General features: G+C 39.6%; 1 protein-coding gene across 1 annotated transcript in view; it reads right to left on the reverse strand.

The window, feature by feature from the left end:
• Positions 1-6,902: 6,902 nt before the first annotated feature.
• Positions 6,903-19,783, reverse strand: part of tmem104 (transmembrane protein 104) — a 41,936-nt gene continuing 29,055 nt past the window's right edge. The window contains exons 10-11 of the mRNA XM_044099365.1: positions 17,502-17,595; positions 6,903-9,774 (exon numbers count right to left, since the gene is read on the reverse strand). Of these exons, the coding sequence (XP_043955300.1) occupies positions 9,011-9,774; positions 17,502-17,595 (858 nt within the window). The 3' untranslated portion in view covers positions 6,903-9,010. The remainder of the gene's footprint in view (positions 9,775-17,501; positions 17,596-19,783) is intronic.

The following is a 19,783-nucleotide window of genomic DNA, read 5'->3' on the forward strand; positions in this document are numbered from 1 at the left end:
AGTTTACTGCTGAGTAGATAAAAATAAAGTCTTTGGCCCTCAAGTCCGTCACGTTCGGCCATTTTGGCCGTGTGACTAAACGTCTGGACTCCTCTGGTCTGTCTGGTGGTAAAAGTGTAGAAAGCTTCAAAAAGTTTGGAGGAAACTCAAACTCCAAGGATGGGAAGAGCTGCTGGCCGACCTTCAGCCCCCCAGGAGGCGCGGATGATAAACCGACCCGTCACGGCGGTCGGTGGAACCACCTGGGCTCAGGTGAACCAGGTAAACCCGTCATCCCTCAACTCCGCCGGCCTCAGCCTCCGACCACGACCAGCAAGGAAACGGGACGAATCCTGAGGAAAACCTACGGATTCCTGCAGCCGGCTTCCCTCCACATGCTGTTAAAAACGGATCTGCTTGGTTTTTGCTTTTGTTAAACTTTTTATTTATTTTCCAATAACTGTTTTATACAAACAAACACACAAATCCAGTTTGTTCCAGTTCATGTTTAACATCTTATTAACATCTTATTTATGTTTAACTCTGACACAAGTCATCTGGAAACTACAGATGAAGGAAAAAACAAAGATAATATTTGGTATTTACGTTAATTAACAAATAATCCACAATAATAATAATAATAATAATAATAATAATAATAATAATAATAATAATAATAATAATAATAATAATAATAATAATAATAATAATAGTGTCAGAAATCCATGATGAATTTAGTTATTGATTTCCACTTTGATTATTTATTTTTTTTTACACATACAAAAGTATGGAAGTCCATTACTGCCAAGCAAAAGTAGAAAAACCAAGAGGAAGCAATATTTTCGAGTTTAAAAGTCATAATTTCAACAGTCAAAATCATAACTGTGAGATAAAAAGTCACTTTATTTCTCCAAGGAGGCTCATAAACATGACTTTAAATATCATGAATTTGCATCTCAGAATTATGACTAAATTATTAAAAAAAAATTATTTTATGGCAGAAATGGGCTTCCATACAAAAGTCCTGAGCTGGAACCTTTGAATTGCGTTTCTGGTAGCCAGTAAATCTGACGCTCATGCTACATGCTGTAACAACAGCGATGAAGCAGCTTCTCTCGGAGCACAAGGGGTTAATTTCTGCTTCACACACCGATCTGATTGGATGCTGGACTGTTGTGTTAAAGTTGTGCTAAAGCAGTTAGCCCCAGTTAGCATGAGGGGAAAATTGTTTTTGCTAAGCTTCATTGTAGTGCAGGAAGATCCCGAGCCATTCTTCATGTTTATAAGGTTTTTGGTCTTAAATTTCATTCAAGACGCCATTAAAGGGTTTTTAAAAGTCTTAAATTTAACTTGCTGAAATCAAATCAGTTCCAACAATCACTCATCTTTCATGTCGACCAGATTAGAAACCAGCCATCCAGAAACCTGTCAACGTGGATAAACTGTCCCAGAAGTTACTGCGAGAAACAACAGCACCGATGTTCAGAGACCATTTGAGGTACGGCGTCTCAAAGGTCAATAAACTTTAGTTTCTAACAAATATTCAACTTTGGAACTGGAAATATCCTAAATAATCAAGAAAACATCAAATTTATTGAACATTGACGTCTCTGTAAACACAGTTGCCCTTCTATAAGTTGCTGGTTGAGACCAACAGAGCAGATTAAAACCTTCAGTCTTTGGAAGCAAAAGAGACACGAGACAATCATCTAAATGGAAAAGATGAACCATGTGATCATTTGATTTACTGGTTTTACTGGTTTTACTGGTTTTATTGGTTTTATTGGTCAAACTGAGACGATGAACCGGAGCTGTCGGACTGTTGACCCAACCACAGAAAACCTCCAGCTGCAGAAAATGGCGTCAAAAATGCTTTCTGGATCTGTGCCTGAGAAAATGAATCATTCATCCATGTTTACAATCCAATATTGGTCATTTCCTTCCTCCATTAAGAACGTGAACTGACATGACTCCTGAGGGTCGGTGGATGCAGCGCTGAGTGGATTAGGATTAGACCAGCATGGGATTTCGGAGGCCGATACTGAAACTAGAGTTCTTACCAAATGCTCCGCCCGGAGGCTGTCATTTCAAACAAGTGAACGAAGCAGGGATTAGTGTTTCCCACTGGGAGGAAAAAGCCTGTAAAGCAGCTTTTCAGACAATCACGTGACACCCAAACAAATGTCTCATTTTCCCTTTAAGGAAAAGGAAATGAAATCCGAAATAAGTTCATGTGTTGGCGTGTTGGATTGCAGAATGAGCGCAGAGCCGGTCGGGTCAAACACGGAGCCGCGTTGCTACTGATTGTAAACATGACGCCTGCGTTCATCTGCATGCTGGTGGTGACGGTTATAAATCATGAACTGACACCCAGACAGACGCAGCGAGAATATTCAAACCATGTTTCAGGAGATTGGAGCAAAAAAAAAAAAATCTGTTTCATGCAAAACCAACAAAGAATTTAAACTACATGCTGAATAAACGGTGAAGAGAAGAAGAGAAGCAGGAACTGCAGGATAAATTCATTAAAGTAGATCTTTTAGAGTACCAGAGTGGTTTTACAGCCTTCATAAAATCAAATATTTGTTTTTATAGAAATTAAAATCTGACATGGATATGAAAGCAACAGAAAACCTGTCTACGTTCACACAGCAGGTCCGGATCTCAGCCTCGGTTTCTTGATGGAATCCTTTTTTTTCTGCGTTGTCCATTAAAGGAATAATTAAATATTCGTATTAGGCTAAATTAAATATTCGTTTTAGGGCAAATTAAATATTCCCCAGAACCAAACATAGAGAAGCAGCATTCAGCTTCTAAGCACCACAAATCTGGAACAAACTTCCAGATTTCCAAACTTCTTTAGAATATTAAAATGTCTTCGGGTTCCAGAGTTAAATGTTTATTTGAATTTAAAGTTGGAGAAAATGTTCTTCCATTGTGTTACTATAAAATGGTCTCCAAACAACAATATTATCGTTTATCACCATAACCTGTGGGTCGGTTTATCATCCAGTAAAACGGATCATCAGAACCGGATCCTGCCTGTTTAATGTTTTTATGCTCTTTGAGCTGCACTAATAACTGGGTTTGGTTTCGGTTTTGGCCTCCACACTCCGGTGACCCTGATCTCTCCCCAAGACGTCTGCTAAGCCCTGTTGGTGCTAAAGACGCTTTGGTTATTAAAAACGAGCCGCATCTGTCTGGAATTAAGAGAAAACCATCTGTCAGGAGAAGATGAGGCGACACCTGGATGCTGATGTCTTCCAAATGCCCAGAAAACCTCCAGCAGGTGTGAATGATGAGCAGACAGGCAGCGCTGGCACATTTCTACTTTCAACGGCTCTTTTCTCTCCAAACAGGCGGTAAACAACCGCTGGCTCTGCTTTAATGCATTCCTGTCTTATCTTGTCGTCTGCTCACCGGCTGCCATTAGCAAGCAAGGTGAAGCAAACCTTTCAGCCACAGCACGGCGGAGGAACATGTGACCCGTTAATGAGCGCCAAGAGCCCTGAAACAGGACTCTGCTTCTCTGCTGCTGACACTTAATAAAGCCGCTTTATGGAGTCATCATCACCTCCAGCGCCGGGGATCACCTGTGGGCAGCGCAGGTCTCCAGCTAGCAGCCACAGTAAATAAATCCAGAATGGATCCGACTGCAGATGGTACCGTTACCGGCGTCCTCACAAGGACGAAGCTTTTATGTGGAGCAGAAGACGCTGCACTTACAGAGATTTCATTTTGTTTCATTTATAAATCAGTTAAACTGGATATGAGAATATATTAAACCTGAAGTATGTAATGTAAAAGATGTGAAGTATTTTTTTAAAAAGTGTTTTGCTGTGACAATGAAAAGTTACTTATTAGTTAATTTTGTCTTATTTTCAAGTGTCCTAACAGTAGAAACTAGACCAAAAACATTTGGTTAGATTTTGTGTTTTTACAGTGTATGACAGATAATCTGTCTCCTTCACTTCCTCCCTGAGCCACTGCCTGAAAAATGTAAAAAAACAACCAATCAGAGCCAGGAGGCGGGTCTTAGTGCTGTCAATCAACCACATGAACCCGTTTACAGCATTACAAAAAACTGTTTATCACTTTATGTAATTTGTTTAGATTATTTTATGTTTTCCTTCAGTTTTGATAAATCAATTTTGATACGGAGGAGTTTTTCAAAATTTCCAATCCAGGAATTTATGAAATTTGTCAAATTGTGCAATAAAAATGTAGCTAAAACAATCTGAATCTGAACCAAACCAAGTTTTCAGAACAATCTGTACTAATAGCTGCAGTAACTCTGGGTTTTTTTCTCTGAAACCAGAATCGCTGTTTTAAGCTCTGATTACTTCTGATGAAACCACCTGATTTAAAAACGAAGCAAAATTTCCCTCCAGGTGATTAAATATTTGCAGTCGGGAAGCAGCTCTTCTAAATCCTTTATACAATCCGGCACGTAAACATGAATTAATTAAGCGCTGCTAAGTTTGCTTTTCCAATTAAAGTTCTGCCCCCAAACATTCAGACACTCCCTACATGCATAAAACGGCCAGAAGGTAAATTAAATTACACCGGAGCGTCTCTGCTGGGATGGAAATTCAGAGAGGATAATAAAAACAGCAATCTCAGGTATTAATAAATAAAAAAAAGAAAAACCCACCAACACTGTGCTTCTAGGAAGATTGAGGCGAACAAGAGATTTAGCCAATTACCTGTCAGGCATCAGAGGAAATGGGGTCGAAACGTTGCTGAAAACCCGAAAGTTCAGGGTTTGATTCATGGACTCGGATTCATGAATTTGGATTCATGCACCATCCGGTAACATGCCTGTTCGGAACCAGTTATCATCTCTTGTGTTTCCGAAAAGGAGTTTTATTATTATTATTATTATTATTATTATTATTATTATTATTACTATTTTCATTTCAGCCTCAGCTTCTGTTTGATCCACAACCGGATGTTGCTACTGGTGGAAAATAGAAGAAGACAACAGGAAGTGGTAGGAGGGTGATGGGCCGCCATCTTTGTTTTTTTTAAGAATTTATTCACCTATGATTTTAATTGTTTCTTCTTTAATGAAAACATCACAATTGAATTTTTTTATTTTTTACATTAGCAGAGTTTTGCAAACGTTTGTAATCGAAACGCAGGTAGTTTCATGACTGTTAAGACATGCCAGCAGCTCAGTTTCCTGGTTGATTAGCAGCTTTGCTAATCCAACTCATTTGCTTTTGCTGCTCCTCTTTAAATCACCACGTGGTTGGAAAGATGCTGGAGTAGGGGATCAGATCCTTACAGCCAACTCTGTTTTAACTCCTCTGGAGTCATGGGCACAGATCTGATATTATTGGAGCTACTGAGATGCTGATCAGCTCCCCTCAGTGGTAAAAACATTATCTTGTTGCCATGGTTACGCACCATAACTGTCCAAAACTAAAATAGGAACAAATATCCTTCCAGCCTCCCAAAGGGAATAATTTTGATGCTCATGGTGCCTCAACAAATGACGGCTGTTCCCTCAAACATACAAGCTCCAGTTTTAAGATGTATTTTATTTTCATTTGTGAATAATAATCATCCTAAAAAAGACAAACTGGACATAAAAAAAGAAGTAAACATCCATACAGAAACACAAATAAAAAAAACAAAAAGAAAAAAAACAATGAACACAAAAAAAAAGATTTAAATTGAAAAAAAAGGATCACAAATATTTTTGGCACCATGTGGATTGTCAACATTACAAACAGGCGAGAAAAAGACGCACCGAAAACGATGGAAAATTAAAATAATTCAAAATAGAGTCACTCACAGATTCATCCAGAGAAATAAAAATCATATCCAGCAACTCAAGTGTTTGTTTTCCTCACTCAGACACTTTGCTGCAGGTGGAGCTGCAGGTGAAGTTCACCTGCAGGCCCCCAGCAGCGCCCCCTAGGGGTCAGCGACGCATCAACAGGTGAGCAGAAACCAGCTCCAGTCACAGCACATTAACCTTTCAATTAAAGCTGCACTCAACAGCCGTTCATGAAAAAACTCACTGAGCTTCTGCAAAACGGAGGGAGAGTTTTAATTACCTGCAGAGGAAACACCGGCAGGCAGAGGCAGTTTCAGGAAAAACCAGGATAAAAAACATCAAATTCTTACATTAGTGTTTATCAGGAACAGAGAGATCCGTAAAGATCAGCAGCAGTCGTGTTGCTGTGAACATTGTGTCCAAATTCATCAACTAAAAGTAGTTAAAGGTGTGTAAACTGTGCTGGTTGTTCTGACTGGAGCTGGCATCTTTATTTCCTTTCATTAATAAACATCATGCCTCCTGAAACAATAATTTATGTTATATTGTTGCTGTATAATTTATTAACATTTTTTAAGAAAAAGGAGAATAAAACCAGAAATCTTTCCTCTGTTGCTCCGTTTCTGATCATAGTTGGTCTTCAAGCCACTTTGTATTCTGGACTCGTTTTCTCCCAAATCTACCAAATTCTGTGTTTTTAAAGAAAACTGAAGTTTATTTAGTTATTCATCCATTTTTATACAAAAGTTAGAAGTAAACAGGACACCAGCTCATTTTGATGTCTGTTTCAGACTCAACTGTGCAGCTTTTACAGCCCATAAAACTAATATTTATGAATGCTCCCATTTACTTTTTCCACATTAATCCAAATAATTCCAGACTTTGCAGGAATCCAGATTTAAAATTTCAGCAAATTAAAGTCGAGTCTGAGCAAGCAGCAGACTAGAGTTTGATGCTTTAGTATTTTGCAGGAATAATTAAGTAAATATGTTCTAAAATATTGTTTCATATAAACTTTAAGGTGCTAAAACTGAAAATCTGAATAGAAATTTGACATTTTTCTTTGAAATTACATAAACAGTTTTGTTTTTCTTGCTCCATATTTTGGGATTCAGTTCAGGAATGTCAGCAGAAATACAGACTTTGAGCATCAAATGAAATATCTGCAGAGTTTTATTAAGACTGATCGTCTGCTATCTTTATTGTTTTAATTGATTATAAAACTCAGACTGAAGCTTTTGATCTGTTAAAGTTGGACGTTTCAGACTGAGGAGGTGTGGACCGGACCATGAACCGGTCCGGAGTGTAAACTTAAAGAAACAGGAACATAAACCCAGAGAAACTGGAGCGTATCCGTCAGTTTCTCCCATGGAGAACGGAGACGTCGCCTCAGACCCCCTGCTGGGCGGCGGCGGCGGTGGGGGAGCGATTGTTTTTCTTCCAGCCTCGTTGCCGCCAAGCGGTTCCTCTCTGCTCCTCTGATGAAGTTTTATTGAGAAGCTCGGCAGGAAACCTCCGGCGGATCCTTCACCGATTCTTTTTTCCAGTCGGAGGTTTTAATGACCGTCGTTAAAAGAAAGAAAAATCTTCCTGCAGCTTTTCGTTCCACAGTGAAAACAGCGACGGGTTTGTTTGACAGAAACAGGAAATTTGTTTCCAACAAAACTCAAGTGAGAGGTAGCAGGTTGAAACTTGATTACGTTGAAAAAAACTCAAAATCTTACCAAGTATTTTCATCTAGTTTAAATATCTGTACATCTGAAACTTGAATAACTTTTCAGCAATAAATAGGAGCTTAATTTAAGTCAATAATTCCTTAATGCGGATTAAAAAAGTAATCTTTGGAGGCGTGGATATAGAACTTTATCACAATATTTTGCATTACTATTGCGACTATACAAAACTATTACTTCTATTTAGGGAAACTTCACACTGAAAACAAAATGTTACCAGGTATTTGTCTAATTTCTAGTAAAGTTAAAATTAAAACAAACTTAAGTAACTTTTCAGAAAGAGATATAGGAGCTTGTTTTAAGTAAATTATTTAATATTGATATTTATTTCACTTGAAACAAAACATTTTCCCTTTTTATATGTAGAACCAGTAATTTTCCATCAATAATAAGGATTGATTACTTTAAACAAGCTCCTGTGTTTTTGCTAAAAAGTTACCTGTAAGTTAGATTTTTTTCTCATTTCAAGTGAACTGAGATATTTACACTAGAAACTAAAATACTTGGTAAAATTAAATGTTTTAAATGCTGCTCTTTGAAAAACATTCCTATGTGAAATAATCTTCATATTTAAAGAAATGGGATTTTTCTCACTAAGCTGAGTATAAATACTTTATTTAATCAGTTTTAAATTTGCTTTTTTCACGTTTCTGTGGGGAAAATCTGGAGTTTTTTTTACATCAGCTCAAATTATGACAAATAAAAATTCTTATCGCGATGAGATATTTTCATGATAAACGATATGATAAATGTCTGCACTGGCAGATTATTTCATTTGTAGCAAAATATTTTTGGAGCTTGTAGTTTTTAATCAGTATTGAAGTATTATTGACTTAAAACAAGCTGAAAAGTTACGTGTGAATTAGTTTTGATTTATTTAAAGTGTGATAAGATATTTAGATGAGAAACTAAAGAATACTTGTTAAAATGTTGAGTTTTGCAGTGTAAACAGATTCCTCAGTTTTTCTAATCTGCATTAATCTGGTAAAAAATAATCAGATTGAGAGACGAATCCTCTAAAAGTTTCTGGACGCCAACTCCCTTAAAACGCAACGTAAAAATCTCAATCTGTCGGCTGCTTGATGAGGAAAAATCTGTTTAATAAAATCCCTTTGATCACCGTCAATCATACAAAAAAAATTTGGTCCTTTTTGTTAAAATGATAAAACATTGATTGCATTAAAATTACTAACTAAACACTGCAAAAAAATCTTACCAAGTATTTTTTGTCTAGTGCAAACATCTTATTACATTTAAAATGACAAAACTAAATTATTCTTAAAAGTATTAAGAATAATTGTTTTTACTGAGCATATTTTGTGCATGTTTATCTTTATTTCGACTGTACTAGGATATTTGCAGTGAAACCAGACAGAAATACTTGGTAAGGTTTTGTATTTTTGCAGTGCAGTTTGGTTAAAAAAGGCACAGTTCACCCAGCAGCAGCTAAGGCCTCAGGAACCAAGAAAACTGGCCAAACGGTCTCAGATTTTTCCGTTAAAAGCGGTTCTCATTTCTTCGTCTCAGTCAGGATGATGTTGGCGGTGACGAACATGAGGCAGGACGCCGCCCACGCCAACACGAACCACACCCAGAAGGCGTGGCGGAACGGAGAGCGGTGCTTGTTGACGGCGTCTCGGCCCATCACGGGCTCCAGGTGGCGCCTGGCGTAGAACACCAGGAACGCCGGGATGACGTACTGGATCCCCGTCCCCGCGTACGACCCCGTGATTCCCACCAGGGTCTCCAGATTGTGCGTGCAGAACGCCACCACGATGGGCGGCACCAGGGTGATGAGGGGAAACACGACCCGGTCCACCACCCACGGGTAGGTGCCGCCGTCCCGGTGGAACAGCGTCTTCCAGTTGTTGCGCAGCGTCACAGCGATGATGGGGAAGTTGGTGCTGATGGTGAAGACGGGAAACAAGCCCAGGAAGTAGCGCAGCACCGGGATGTCCAACACGTCGCAGTTGTCGGTGAAGTTCAGGGTGTACATGTCGTGCAGCAGCGAGCTGTCGAAGCAGAAGATGGCTGTGAACGACAGCAGGACGTAGAAGCCCAGGATGAGGACGTAGTCGGCCAGAACCAGGCTGCCGACCCGCTTCTTATCCGAGATGGGCGTCACCAGGGAGGGCAGGGAGTGCTGGCACATGAAGGAGTAGACGCACACGCCGAACAGGTTGGGCACTCCGGAGAGGCTGGCGACCGGAGGACGGCCCTCGCCCGTTCCTTTACCGATCCGGATCAGAGCCAAGATGATCATCATGGTGAAAGCTGAGAGAAAAAAACAGAGAAACTAAAGAATCACACAGCTAAAAGTCCGGTTGACTCGCTTTGATTAGGAACCAAAACTCCAACATTTGTTACATTTTCAGCTGCTGTGATTCTCCTCCAAACTGCCAAACCATTTGAGAAACCTGTTCCCCTCCTCGCCTGTGGGGGCGCTGCATTGAGAACCACAGGAGGAAACGACACAAAAACCACTCAGCGCAACTTCATTAGTCACTAAATATAAACCAAATGGAGTAACGGCTGCAGGATTTCTCTCATCTACAACAACTCTTCGAAAAACATTTAATTTACCTCAAATTTCTATAATTTGTTGAATGTGACATGTTAAATGTTCTAATGAACATTTAACACTGAAGCTGTAATACATTTTAAATATATAAAAAAACAAAAAAAAGTCTAAATTTAAAATGTCAAACATTTTCTAAAAGATTTCCAGGTTTTCTAGAAAATTTCTGAGATTCATCACAAAATTGTTTGGTGGAAATGTGCCAATTCTTTTCCATCTACAATAATAATGCAACTGCTGCAAAAACCCCTTCAGGTTTTGGGTCGGCCATAAATATTCGGATAACTTAATGTGCTCGTTTTAGGGCTGTTTGGCCCCCTGCTGGTTTGGAGACCCGTGTTGGAGGTCGAGGTCTGGCCTGATTTTTCTCTGGGTTTTTGCCGTTTTCGCCAGACGAGCCTCAGAGTGTCGGCAGCTGCTGCTCTTTGCCTCCAATCGATTTGTGGAGGTTTCTCTGCAGAAAGCGCGGCGGCGGCAGCATGGCGTCCTGTTGGGGGCCGACAGTCGTCTTTCCTCCCAATCAGGGCGGGACTGCAGGAGTTAGTCAGAGCCTGGGTCGGCCAGCGGCCTGCCGGATCCTCGCCGCTCATCACCGGGCGTCCTCTAAACGCACGGTGACATTTAGGAGAGCGGCGCGTTGCTACGCATCTGCAGAGTGTTTATCTAAACCACACACCTTGGCTGTGACTGAACGCTGGAGCCTGAAGATGGTTTCAGGGTTTGATCACTTTTCTACTGTTAAATTCAAGCTTTTTAAACTTTTCCATCTCCACACTGTAAAAACACAAAATCTTACCAAGTACTTTTAGTCTCGTACTCTAAAAAATACAAAACCAATTGTAGATTGTCTTTAAGCAACTAAACTAGGCTGCACTAAATCGTTTGACAAACTTAATTTGATTACATGGAACAAATTAACTGAATATTTTAAAGTTGGAGCTACATTTTCATTTTTCAGTGTTTCCTGCAACACATAGCAGTTTGTTATTAATATTGTTGTATTATTCTGCAGCAGGGACAAAGTTTATGTTTTTAAGTGTCTCACACCGTAAACACCTTCTGGTTTTATTTAACTAAAATAAAATTTCAAAGTTAAACATTTAAAAATAATTGCGCTGTTAGGAATAATAAATATTCACACTGAAACATTTGCAAAAACTTTTGCAACATTTGCGCTCATGTATGACTGTAAATATGATTATTTGACATCAACTATGGCCAAGGCAGCAGTGGAGTAGAAGGAAGAAATACTGCCACCTGCAGGTGAGTGTTGGTAACAGCATTTCTGCCCATCCTGTGTATAAAATTAGCAATAAACTGTTAGTAATTAAGCTTTGACTTTGCATAAATTCACAAAAAACTGGAGGGATTAACTGATGTAATTGGGCAGCAAACAGAAAAAACTGATTGAATTAATTGATAAAATAATATTTGATCACAAGGTTTTATTTCTGCGACTCTCTGGAGTCTAGAGGGCCACATAAAAGGCTGTGGGGGGCCAGATTTGGCCCCCGGACCTCGAGTTTGACAATGTGAGAAACAATGCATTGATGTTGAAAAATCAGGTTTTCAGTCTTTAAAAGTACAAAACCAAACAAAAACTTGAGGTTTTTTACCCAATCTGAGGCTGAAGAGGTTTCACTTTTAAAGATTTCTTTAGAAATGAATGAAAAATGATTTGAAAGCTGTAGAAGACGCGTCTCATTTTTCAGCTGAAGAGAAGATAATCCTGAAAGAGGATCAGCTTCAATCTTCACCCTTTGCTTCCTACTTTTCCTTGAACTCAGCAGATTCGGTGTGGGGAACCTGTTGCACGATTGTTCAATATGTAATGCATCTCTGGCCTCCGTCCAATGTAATCTCAGGGTGTGGGGAAAGCTCTGCTACTCCCAATTTAAACGTTAACCCTCTTATTACAGAGAGGTCGGGACGTGGGCAACAGACCAGCTTTCAAGGACGAAAAGTCTCAGTTTCATCTGCGGCCATGAAGGGAAAAATACATATTCAGTCTTTTATTTCAGCTACTTTTAATCTTTTTTTGCCACTCTGCAGTCACTCATCTGCTCCTCTACTCCAGTTTTTAATCTACAAGAGGCTGTGCGTTAGATAAAGGTGTGGGACAGGAGGAAGGAAGCTGCTCTCCTTCATCTTTAACCCTCGGAGGCTTTCACAGGAAGCGTAATCACATGGAGCTTTTAATTAGGAGTGCCTCAGGGCAGCTGGCGGTTATCGCATTACTTAAAGCAGTTTCTCCAGTTTGGACAAGATTAAGAGTCGGAAGTGGAGGCTGTGAGAAAGGTGTGAAAGAACCTGAATCACAGACAGTTCAGGCCTTTTGATCCAAGATGGAGGATGATGAATATATTTCAGTGAATGTTTTGTTGGTTAAAATTATTATGCTTCCTGAAACATAATAGATCTCCTGTGTTAGGCTCTTACAAAACATGTTCATTACATTTTTTGTAAAAATAATTCTGCTCAGTTTTGCCAATACTTATGTTTTATGGCTTCTGTCACTTTTATGCAAATTAGCTCCTGCTGGCCACGCCCCCTCAACTCAACATGAAATGGCTGCTGACAACACAATTATATAACTACATCTTTGAAAAGCAGAAGTGGAGCCTCCTGCCCAACCAACAAGAATGCAGCAAATGATGTCTGGATGGCAAGTCAACAACAAAACACTTCTCTTTTCCAGCAGCCATTGTACAGTGCATTCAGCGATAAAATCAGACGGTAACAAGGTTGCTGCGTATTTAAAAGTCGGAAGGTTTTTGAAATGACTCACTTTTCAGACACCAAAACACACAAACTCATTGCCAAAAAACCTGTCCAATGTCATGTGAATTCTGAGTCATTTGTACATTTATAAAGGTCTTAAATTCCATTCATAGTGGTCTTAAAAAGCCTTAAATTTGAGTTGCTGAAACTCTGGATAAATCACAGATGAAAGTTTTTCACACAGGGGAATGAAAGTTTCATTATTTTCTCTCAATAATAAAATACCATTTAAAATTTGCATTTGGTCTTTACTGCTGTTTCTGATTAAAATTTTAATTGGTTTGATGTTCTGGAACACTAAAATGTGACAAACATGCAAAAAAGAAAAAAACTTTTTCACACCACTGTTCTTCAGTGTTTGGTGATGATGTAGTTCCAGTACTTTCTTTCAACAGCCACATATCACATGTAGGTAACTTCACCCTGTCCATTTAACAGAACCTGATTGATATCACCTGGACCGGACCGTCAGCGGCGCTGTGACGAATGCTTCGACTTAACGACGCCCAGAGGAAACTCCTACAGCTCGATTGTCTCAACACAAAACCCACAGAGTCACCAACTGCCTCAAAAGAAAAAGAAAAGATGGGAATCCTGCAGTAAATTCAAGCTGGAGAGGAAATCCATCTCAGGAGCAACAAACTGGAGAAGCTGCAAGTCAAGCCAGAAATCAGGGAGGAAAATTTGCATTTTCACAAAAAACCCCAACATTTTAAGGTGTTTGGGTTCTGATGTGATCCGTTTTCACGTCTGTACTCTCTTCCCTCCAGTGGTTTTAGAGTACGACATCATCTCATCACAGACTCTCCTTCAGCACTTCCTGGGTTAATCTCGTTTATGTTTAGAGGCTGCAGCTCTTCGCCCCGTTCCAGCCAGGACTTCGCCGTTTCTCTCCGAAGCAGAACTTTATCGTACGAAACCGATCAGCCCTGATGCTGCTTCTGGTGGTCGATGTCTGGGTGATAAGTGGCTTCGCTGCCTCGCAACATGTTCAGCGATAGAGCCGTCAGCAAACAGAGCAACGCAGCGGATGTATGACCATTCATCCTGCCAGGCTCACAAGGACGAGCCGGGGAATCTGAGCGCTGCTCAGCAATCTGAAAAAACTGAAGTAAAACTACATGAAAAGATCCAAACGAGTCAAAATGGTCCCAATACTCAGCAGCATTCATCCAGTCTCTTCATGGTGTATTAAACTGAACATTAGATGGATGGTGTGGATGTTTTTCCCTCTTCTGTTGATATTTGTATATTAATAGGGCTGAAATGATTAATCGGACTAAAATATTCGATTAATCGTCAACTGGAGTATACAAACTCCAAAAAAAAAAAAGTTGAATGCTTAATAACTCCAGTCAGAGCAGTTAAATATATACACACTACCACCAAGTCGTTCATGCATTGGTTTGGTGTGGAGTGCTTTAGAAAGCCAATGTTAAACCTTCACCTGTGTTCATCCATCAGTGAGGTCGGCGCTGATTGTGTTGCACACATGATGGATGGCTTACATAAACAATCCATTCCTCCACTATCGGTTTATCGTATCATTTCACTCCAACATGAACTATGAAGTCATCAACTAAAATGAGAAAAAAAACTGTTTAAATTTTTTTCTTTCATGTTTTGCATGAAAATCCAGCTTTAGAGGCAGAGCCAGCATCTCAACCACTACAGTCCTGCTTCTGATTTTAAACAGTTTCTCAGCAGCTCTGAACGGTGATTCTGCTGCACAGTTCATTAAGACTGGCTCATATTTCACTGTCGCCCTGTGAGCAGCTTGCTGAACTCCCAATTCAACAAGCCAGCAGAGTCCCAGATGACCTTCAGAACCAGCGCGCCCCTCCCCCACGCGCCTCAAATGCCACCATGCAGACGTCAACACGCCTGCGGCGGTTTCCAGTCTCTTCATGGCGTTTTGGTAAACTAATCAGATGAGGTGTGAATGGTTTCTCACTTGTAGAGATAGTTTATAATTTACAGAAAAGAATAGGTCCAATTTTAACTAGAGTTAAACAACTGATTGGATTAATCATGAATAAATTGATTAACTGATTATTGAAATAATTTTCCACTAACTTACTAATTGATCATTAAATGTAGACTCAGAAAAAGGCCAACATATACAGAGAGGTAATTAAGCAAAACATTTACAAAAATATAAAATTTTGCAAATAAGATTAAAAAAACTATTTGGTTGTAAATATATCCAAACATCTATTTATTAATTGGTTAAACCAAAATATAATCAGGTCAGATTTTATCAAACTGATTCAGTACGACGCAGTGCATCAAGACGCAGCAACAAAGAATTGGTTGAAGAAAAACCACGGAGTTGCTGAGTCAGTCAGACCTCAACCTGACAGAAAATCTGCAAACGAAGCCAAAGCTTTGAGTTACAGCAAAAAAACCCGTAAATAATCTGAAGAGTCCAGATGAGAAGGTCCAAAATACGTTAAGGATTAATCGCTGCAACGATTAATCATGATTAATACAGATAGTCAACTAATTTCGTAAATGATTAATCGTTACTTGGACACAAATAATTATTGAAATTACATTTTCAGGGCAGATGTTAACCAAAACCTGAATTAAAACAAAAATTTGCATTTAAGTTTGAAACGTTTGTCTGCAAATATTTTGTATCCAAAATCTAAACACTGATAAAGGATTTATGTAAATGCAGCTGGACGATAGTCTGCTGGAGTTTCCCCAAAACGAATGATTACAGAAGAAAAGGCTGATGAATTAAAAGAAAAATAACTAATTCCTTACTGGGGTGTCACTTTGAAATATCTCCATATCTTAAATAACTACAAACACAAACATGTTTCCGTCTGTTCCTGTGAGCAGCGCAGCAAGTGGAGCTAACAGGAAATGAGACTAAATTACGTTTTCTCACCCCGAGGAGCTGCAGACACGTGCCAGCAGTTTATAACGCGCCGTGTCTGCTCTCCTCCTCTGGACTAAAAACAAACTCACACCGCCAAAGACAGAAGAGGAGCGAGGTCATCGGTCAGGATTAATGATTTAATTTACAAAGTAGGTCGACAGTTCGCTTGGCTTCTCAGAGCGCCGCCAAAAACATCCCAACACCAGAACAGAGGAGTCCGATTTTACAAAGACAATGTCTCCACTTCCATAGGAGAGAAAGAAAGGAAGAACAGAGGAGGAAACAAGGAGGCATATAAAGAGGAGGGAGGGTAGTGAAGAGGGAGGCAAAAGGAATTTGAAGAAAAAGAAGGAAAAACAGGAAAGGAGAGAGGAAGAATGAAGAAAGAAAACTGAGCCACAGAATTCTGCAGCACATCTACATGTTCAGATTGTCATAGTCAAACTAGCATAAAATATTAGCATCTATTTAAATTAAAAACTTATTATCTGGTTGTTGTAAAGTTCACAAAGTACTCTGTCCATATTTTTTAAATTTATCACCGGTACTTTTAAGATCTAATGAATCATACAGACAACTTGAATAAAATTTTCTAGGATAATTTATATAATTATCACAATATTTTGATAAAATTCTACGTCTGTGTTGCCCCCCCAGATCTTAGCCACTCCAGCTAATATCTTATGTCTCAGGTTTCCTTCCTGTGAAACAAAGAAAGCAAATCCTGCAGCCGAGACATTTTAAATCATTAGCCTGAGCAGCAAAGAGCATGACGTAAAGTGGCACCACAATCAATTACGCCGAGCGTTCAGAGTGAGGGGAACAGAGGACGGCGCATGGATGCTGCCGCGTTTATGAGCAGCTTGTGATTTTAGCTTCAGCTCCTGGATGGACGGTTTATTTTTGCCCGTCGCTCCGGTGAGTGACGGTCCAATCAGGCTTGGGACGGCCTGTCAAGCCTGTCAGGCTGAGGAATGGGAGGAGATGGGAATCAAAGACACGGGGCAGAACCGAACCGTGATGGACGGACCTGACCGCAGCGCCACAAAGGCAAAAACAGAAACGGATGATAAAATGGAAAACAGCTGCGACGAGCCAAAAAATAAAAAAAATCTGAAAATCAGCTTTACTTGAAAAGTTAAAATCCTGTGATCCCAGAAAAGGCTTCAAACGAGAGTTAGCCGAAGGAACAATGACTCTAATCGTTTTCTGTCCGACTCCCTCTGCCTGAGGAGAAGCTGCCCGACTCGTTTCCATCGCCGCTTCAGTTCGATGAGGTTTGCTGCCACTCGGCTCTGAAGGACCGACTGCAGCGTTTCAATCAGCCTGAAGCTGACCAGGCCATTACAGCCTACACTCCTTTATCATTTCACTCCACATTTGCTGCTGCGTTTGATTTTATTCACCTGTTGACGGCCAATATTAGACCAAACACCAGCTTTAGGACGCATGAAGTCCTCCTAAGAAATCTTTTATTTAAGTTTTCCAACTTATTTCTGCAAAAGTTGATCAGAAGAGATAAAGTCTGCAAATGAAAGCAGTACTTTTTAAAAGTTATTGGGAATTTTCTTTACTTAAAACAAGATATTTACACTAGAAACTAAATCAGAAATATTTGATCAGAGTCGTTTTTTTGTAGTGAAAGGTTTCCCGACGGCAGCTTTTATGTAATATTTAAATTTTTTCACATGTACTAGTTGATGTTATTTTAATTGAAAAATCTTTAACCTCAAACATTTGGTTTCCTCTTACCGATCCAACGCATGAGTGAGGTGAGAATCTGAAGATATTTGGTCTTCTGGGCGTTGAAGAAGGTGAAAGGCCCCAACAGAAGGGTAAACAGGCTCTGCAGGAACAGAAAAATAAAAACCATTTTACTCGTCTGCTACAAACTCAGAACAAAATAAAACCAAAAAAAGTTTCTAGTTTGCAGAAATTCAACTCAGAGCCACATTAAAGCAGCGCTGAAGTTTGAAACCTGCGTCAGTGAGAACTGATGAGACCTGGGAGAAGCACCATAAAATGTCAGCCACCGTGAATAATGCCATAAATGTCAGAGTTAGTCAGTATTAGAGCTTGATTTACAAGGCATGAATACAAAGTGTTATGCAAAAAGCTGCAGCAGAGACACTTCTAATCTTAGTTTAATTGTTTCTGAGACAGCAGAATGTGTGTTCATTAAAAGTTAAGAGTGATTTGTGAGGTTCAGCTGGTTTCCAAAACCCAACCAAGAGATTCGACCCTTCAGAGTAAAACCGTTTCACTTGAGTGAAAACACCAACTCAGTTAAACATAGAAGTGAAAGCCAAGTGAGGCAAACAGTTTAGAATATTTATCCAAAATGTTAAATAAGTTTTCAGAACCTGGAAGAAAAATTGGACAATTTCAACGTGCACACTAAAACATATGTGCACGTATATACAAATGTAGCGTTTCTCCAAAGAGCAGGTGGATAAAAATCACCAAAATCAGACAAAAACAAATTCACAAAGAAACATGAAGATCCAATACGCAGAGAAACCACCAAAACTTTTCAATATTCTGACCAAATCATAAACATGTTTTTATAAAAGTACAAAAACTAGCAAAATGTTAGAGGTTAATCTTTTACTGCACCGTAAAAAGGAAAGACGACAAGCTGGAAAAACAAGAAGGGAAAAGAAAACAAAGAATCGAAGACTGAAGATTTAGGACTTTTTGTGGAAAGTAAATAAATTATTCTCAGCTTTTTTCACTTGTCTAAAATATCTGAAAGAAAAAGCAGCTTAGGAAGCTGAAATATTTGGACACAATGCTACCGATAGGCTATTGGCTGGCAAAGCAGCCAATCCAGGAGTGCCATTTGTTTTCCTTGCATCTGATTGGCTGAACCTCAGAGCAGAAATAAGGAAGACGCTTCTGCTGTACTGATAACGTTTTTCACTGCATACATTAACGCAGGTATGTTTGGTCTTTGAACTACTAAAACAGAATTTAGTTTTCTAGATCAGGTAGAGAATACAATTTAAAAGTAGAGATATTTTTAATGCTTTTTGCTTTAACTTATTCAGACTGACGGCTGATGCGTCAGACATGGAGTCTAGCGCCAAGCAGGATTAGCATCTGCTGAACTTTCTTTGCACCAAAATCCAGCAGAGACCATTGATATTCCAGCTGGTTGTGTGTTGTAATGCAGTCCTGATTGAGTGCAAAGAGGCCGATTCTTTCCCTCCATCCATCCCTCCCGTCTCCTGACACCGGGTCCGCCTGCACAGCGTGAGCGGCATGTGATCTCACAGGCACTCTGTGTGCCATTTCATGTGAAGAGCAGCCTGCAGGGGTTCGGGGACGTGCACACAGGTCTCTCTGAGGACGGAGTGAGACTTCAGCTCAGTGGCTGACATGTAAGAGACAGCAGAGCGCAGACATAAAGACGGCGATTCAACACTGAATCCATCAGGCGTCCAGGGTCACTTCCTCTGAGAATATATTTGAAAGGCAGAATGAAAACCGCACACTTTAAACCAAAATTGACCGTTAAAAACATGCACCTCTGCAGTTATAAGGCAAAAAGCACCAAACTATGTGGCTACATCACATAAAAACGTGAAGATGAGGAGAGCAAGTCTAAATATTGAAATATAACCAGCTGTCTGCCTGGCAGAGTGCAGTCAAAGCTCAATCTGAGACAAAACATAAATCTGCAGGAGCCATTGAAGGTAATGAATGAACCATTATAAAGAGAGATGCGTCTGAAGATGGAAGAGAAACTGACAGCAGTATTTTAGTCAAATACGTCTCTCTGGTCGACTGCAGCGGAGCAGCTTTACTGTCTGTAATATGGTGTCAGTTTTACACACATTTAAGAAAAAAACAGCAATGTGGTGCTGAACTCAACCCAGGATTCAGTGGACAAAATACTCTGAAGTAGAACTGAAACTATTAATCGTGATAAATCAATTATTCAAATAATTGACAGCCAATTTAGTAGTTAATTAATCGCTGGAAGAACAATTAATCAATCCACTCTGTAATTAAACCAAAAAATGTTTGCA

Source organism: Gambusia affinis, linkage group LG19 (assembly GCF_019740435.1).
Source record: "Gambusia affinis linkage group LG19, SWU_Gaff_1.0, whole genome shotgun sequence".
NCBI classification, from domain to species: domain Eukaryota; kingdom Metazoa; phylum Chordata; class Actinopteri; order Cyprinodontiformes; family Poeciliidae; genus Gambusia; species Gambusia affinis.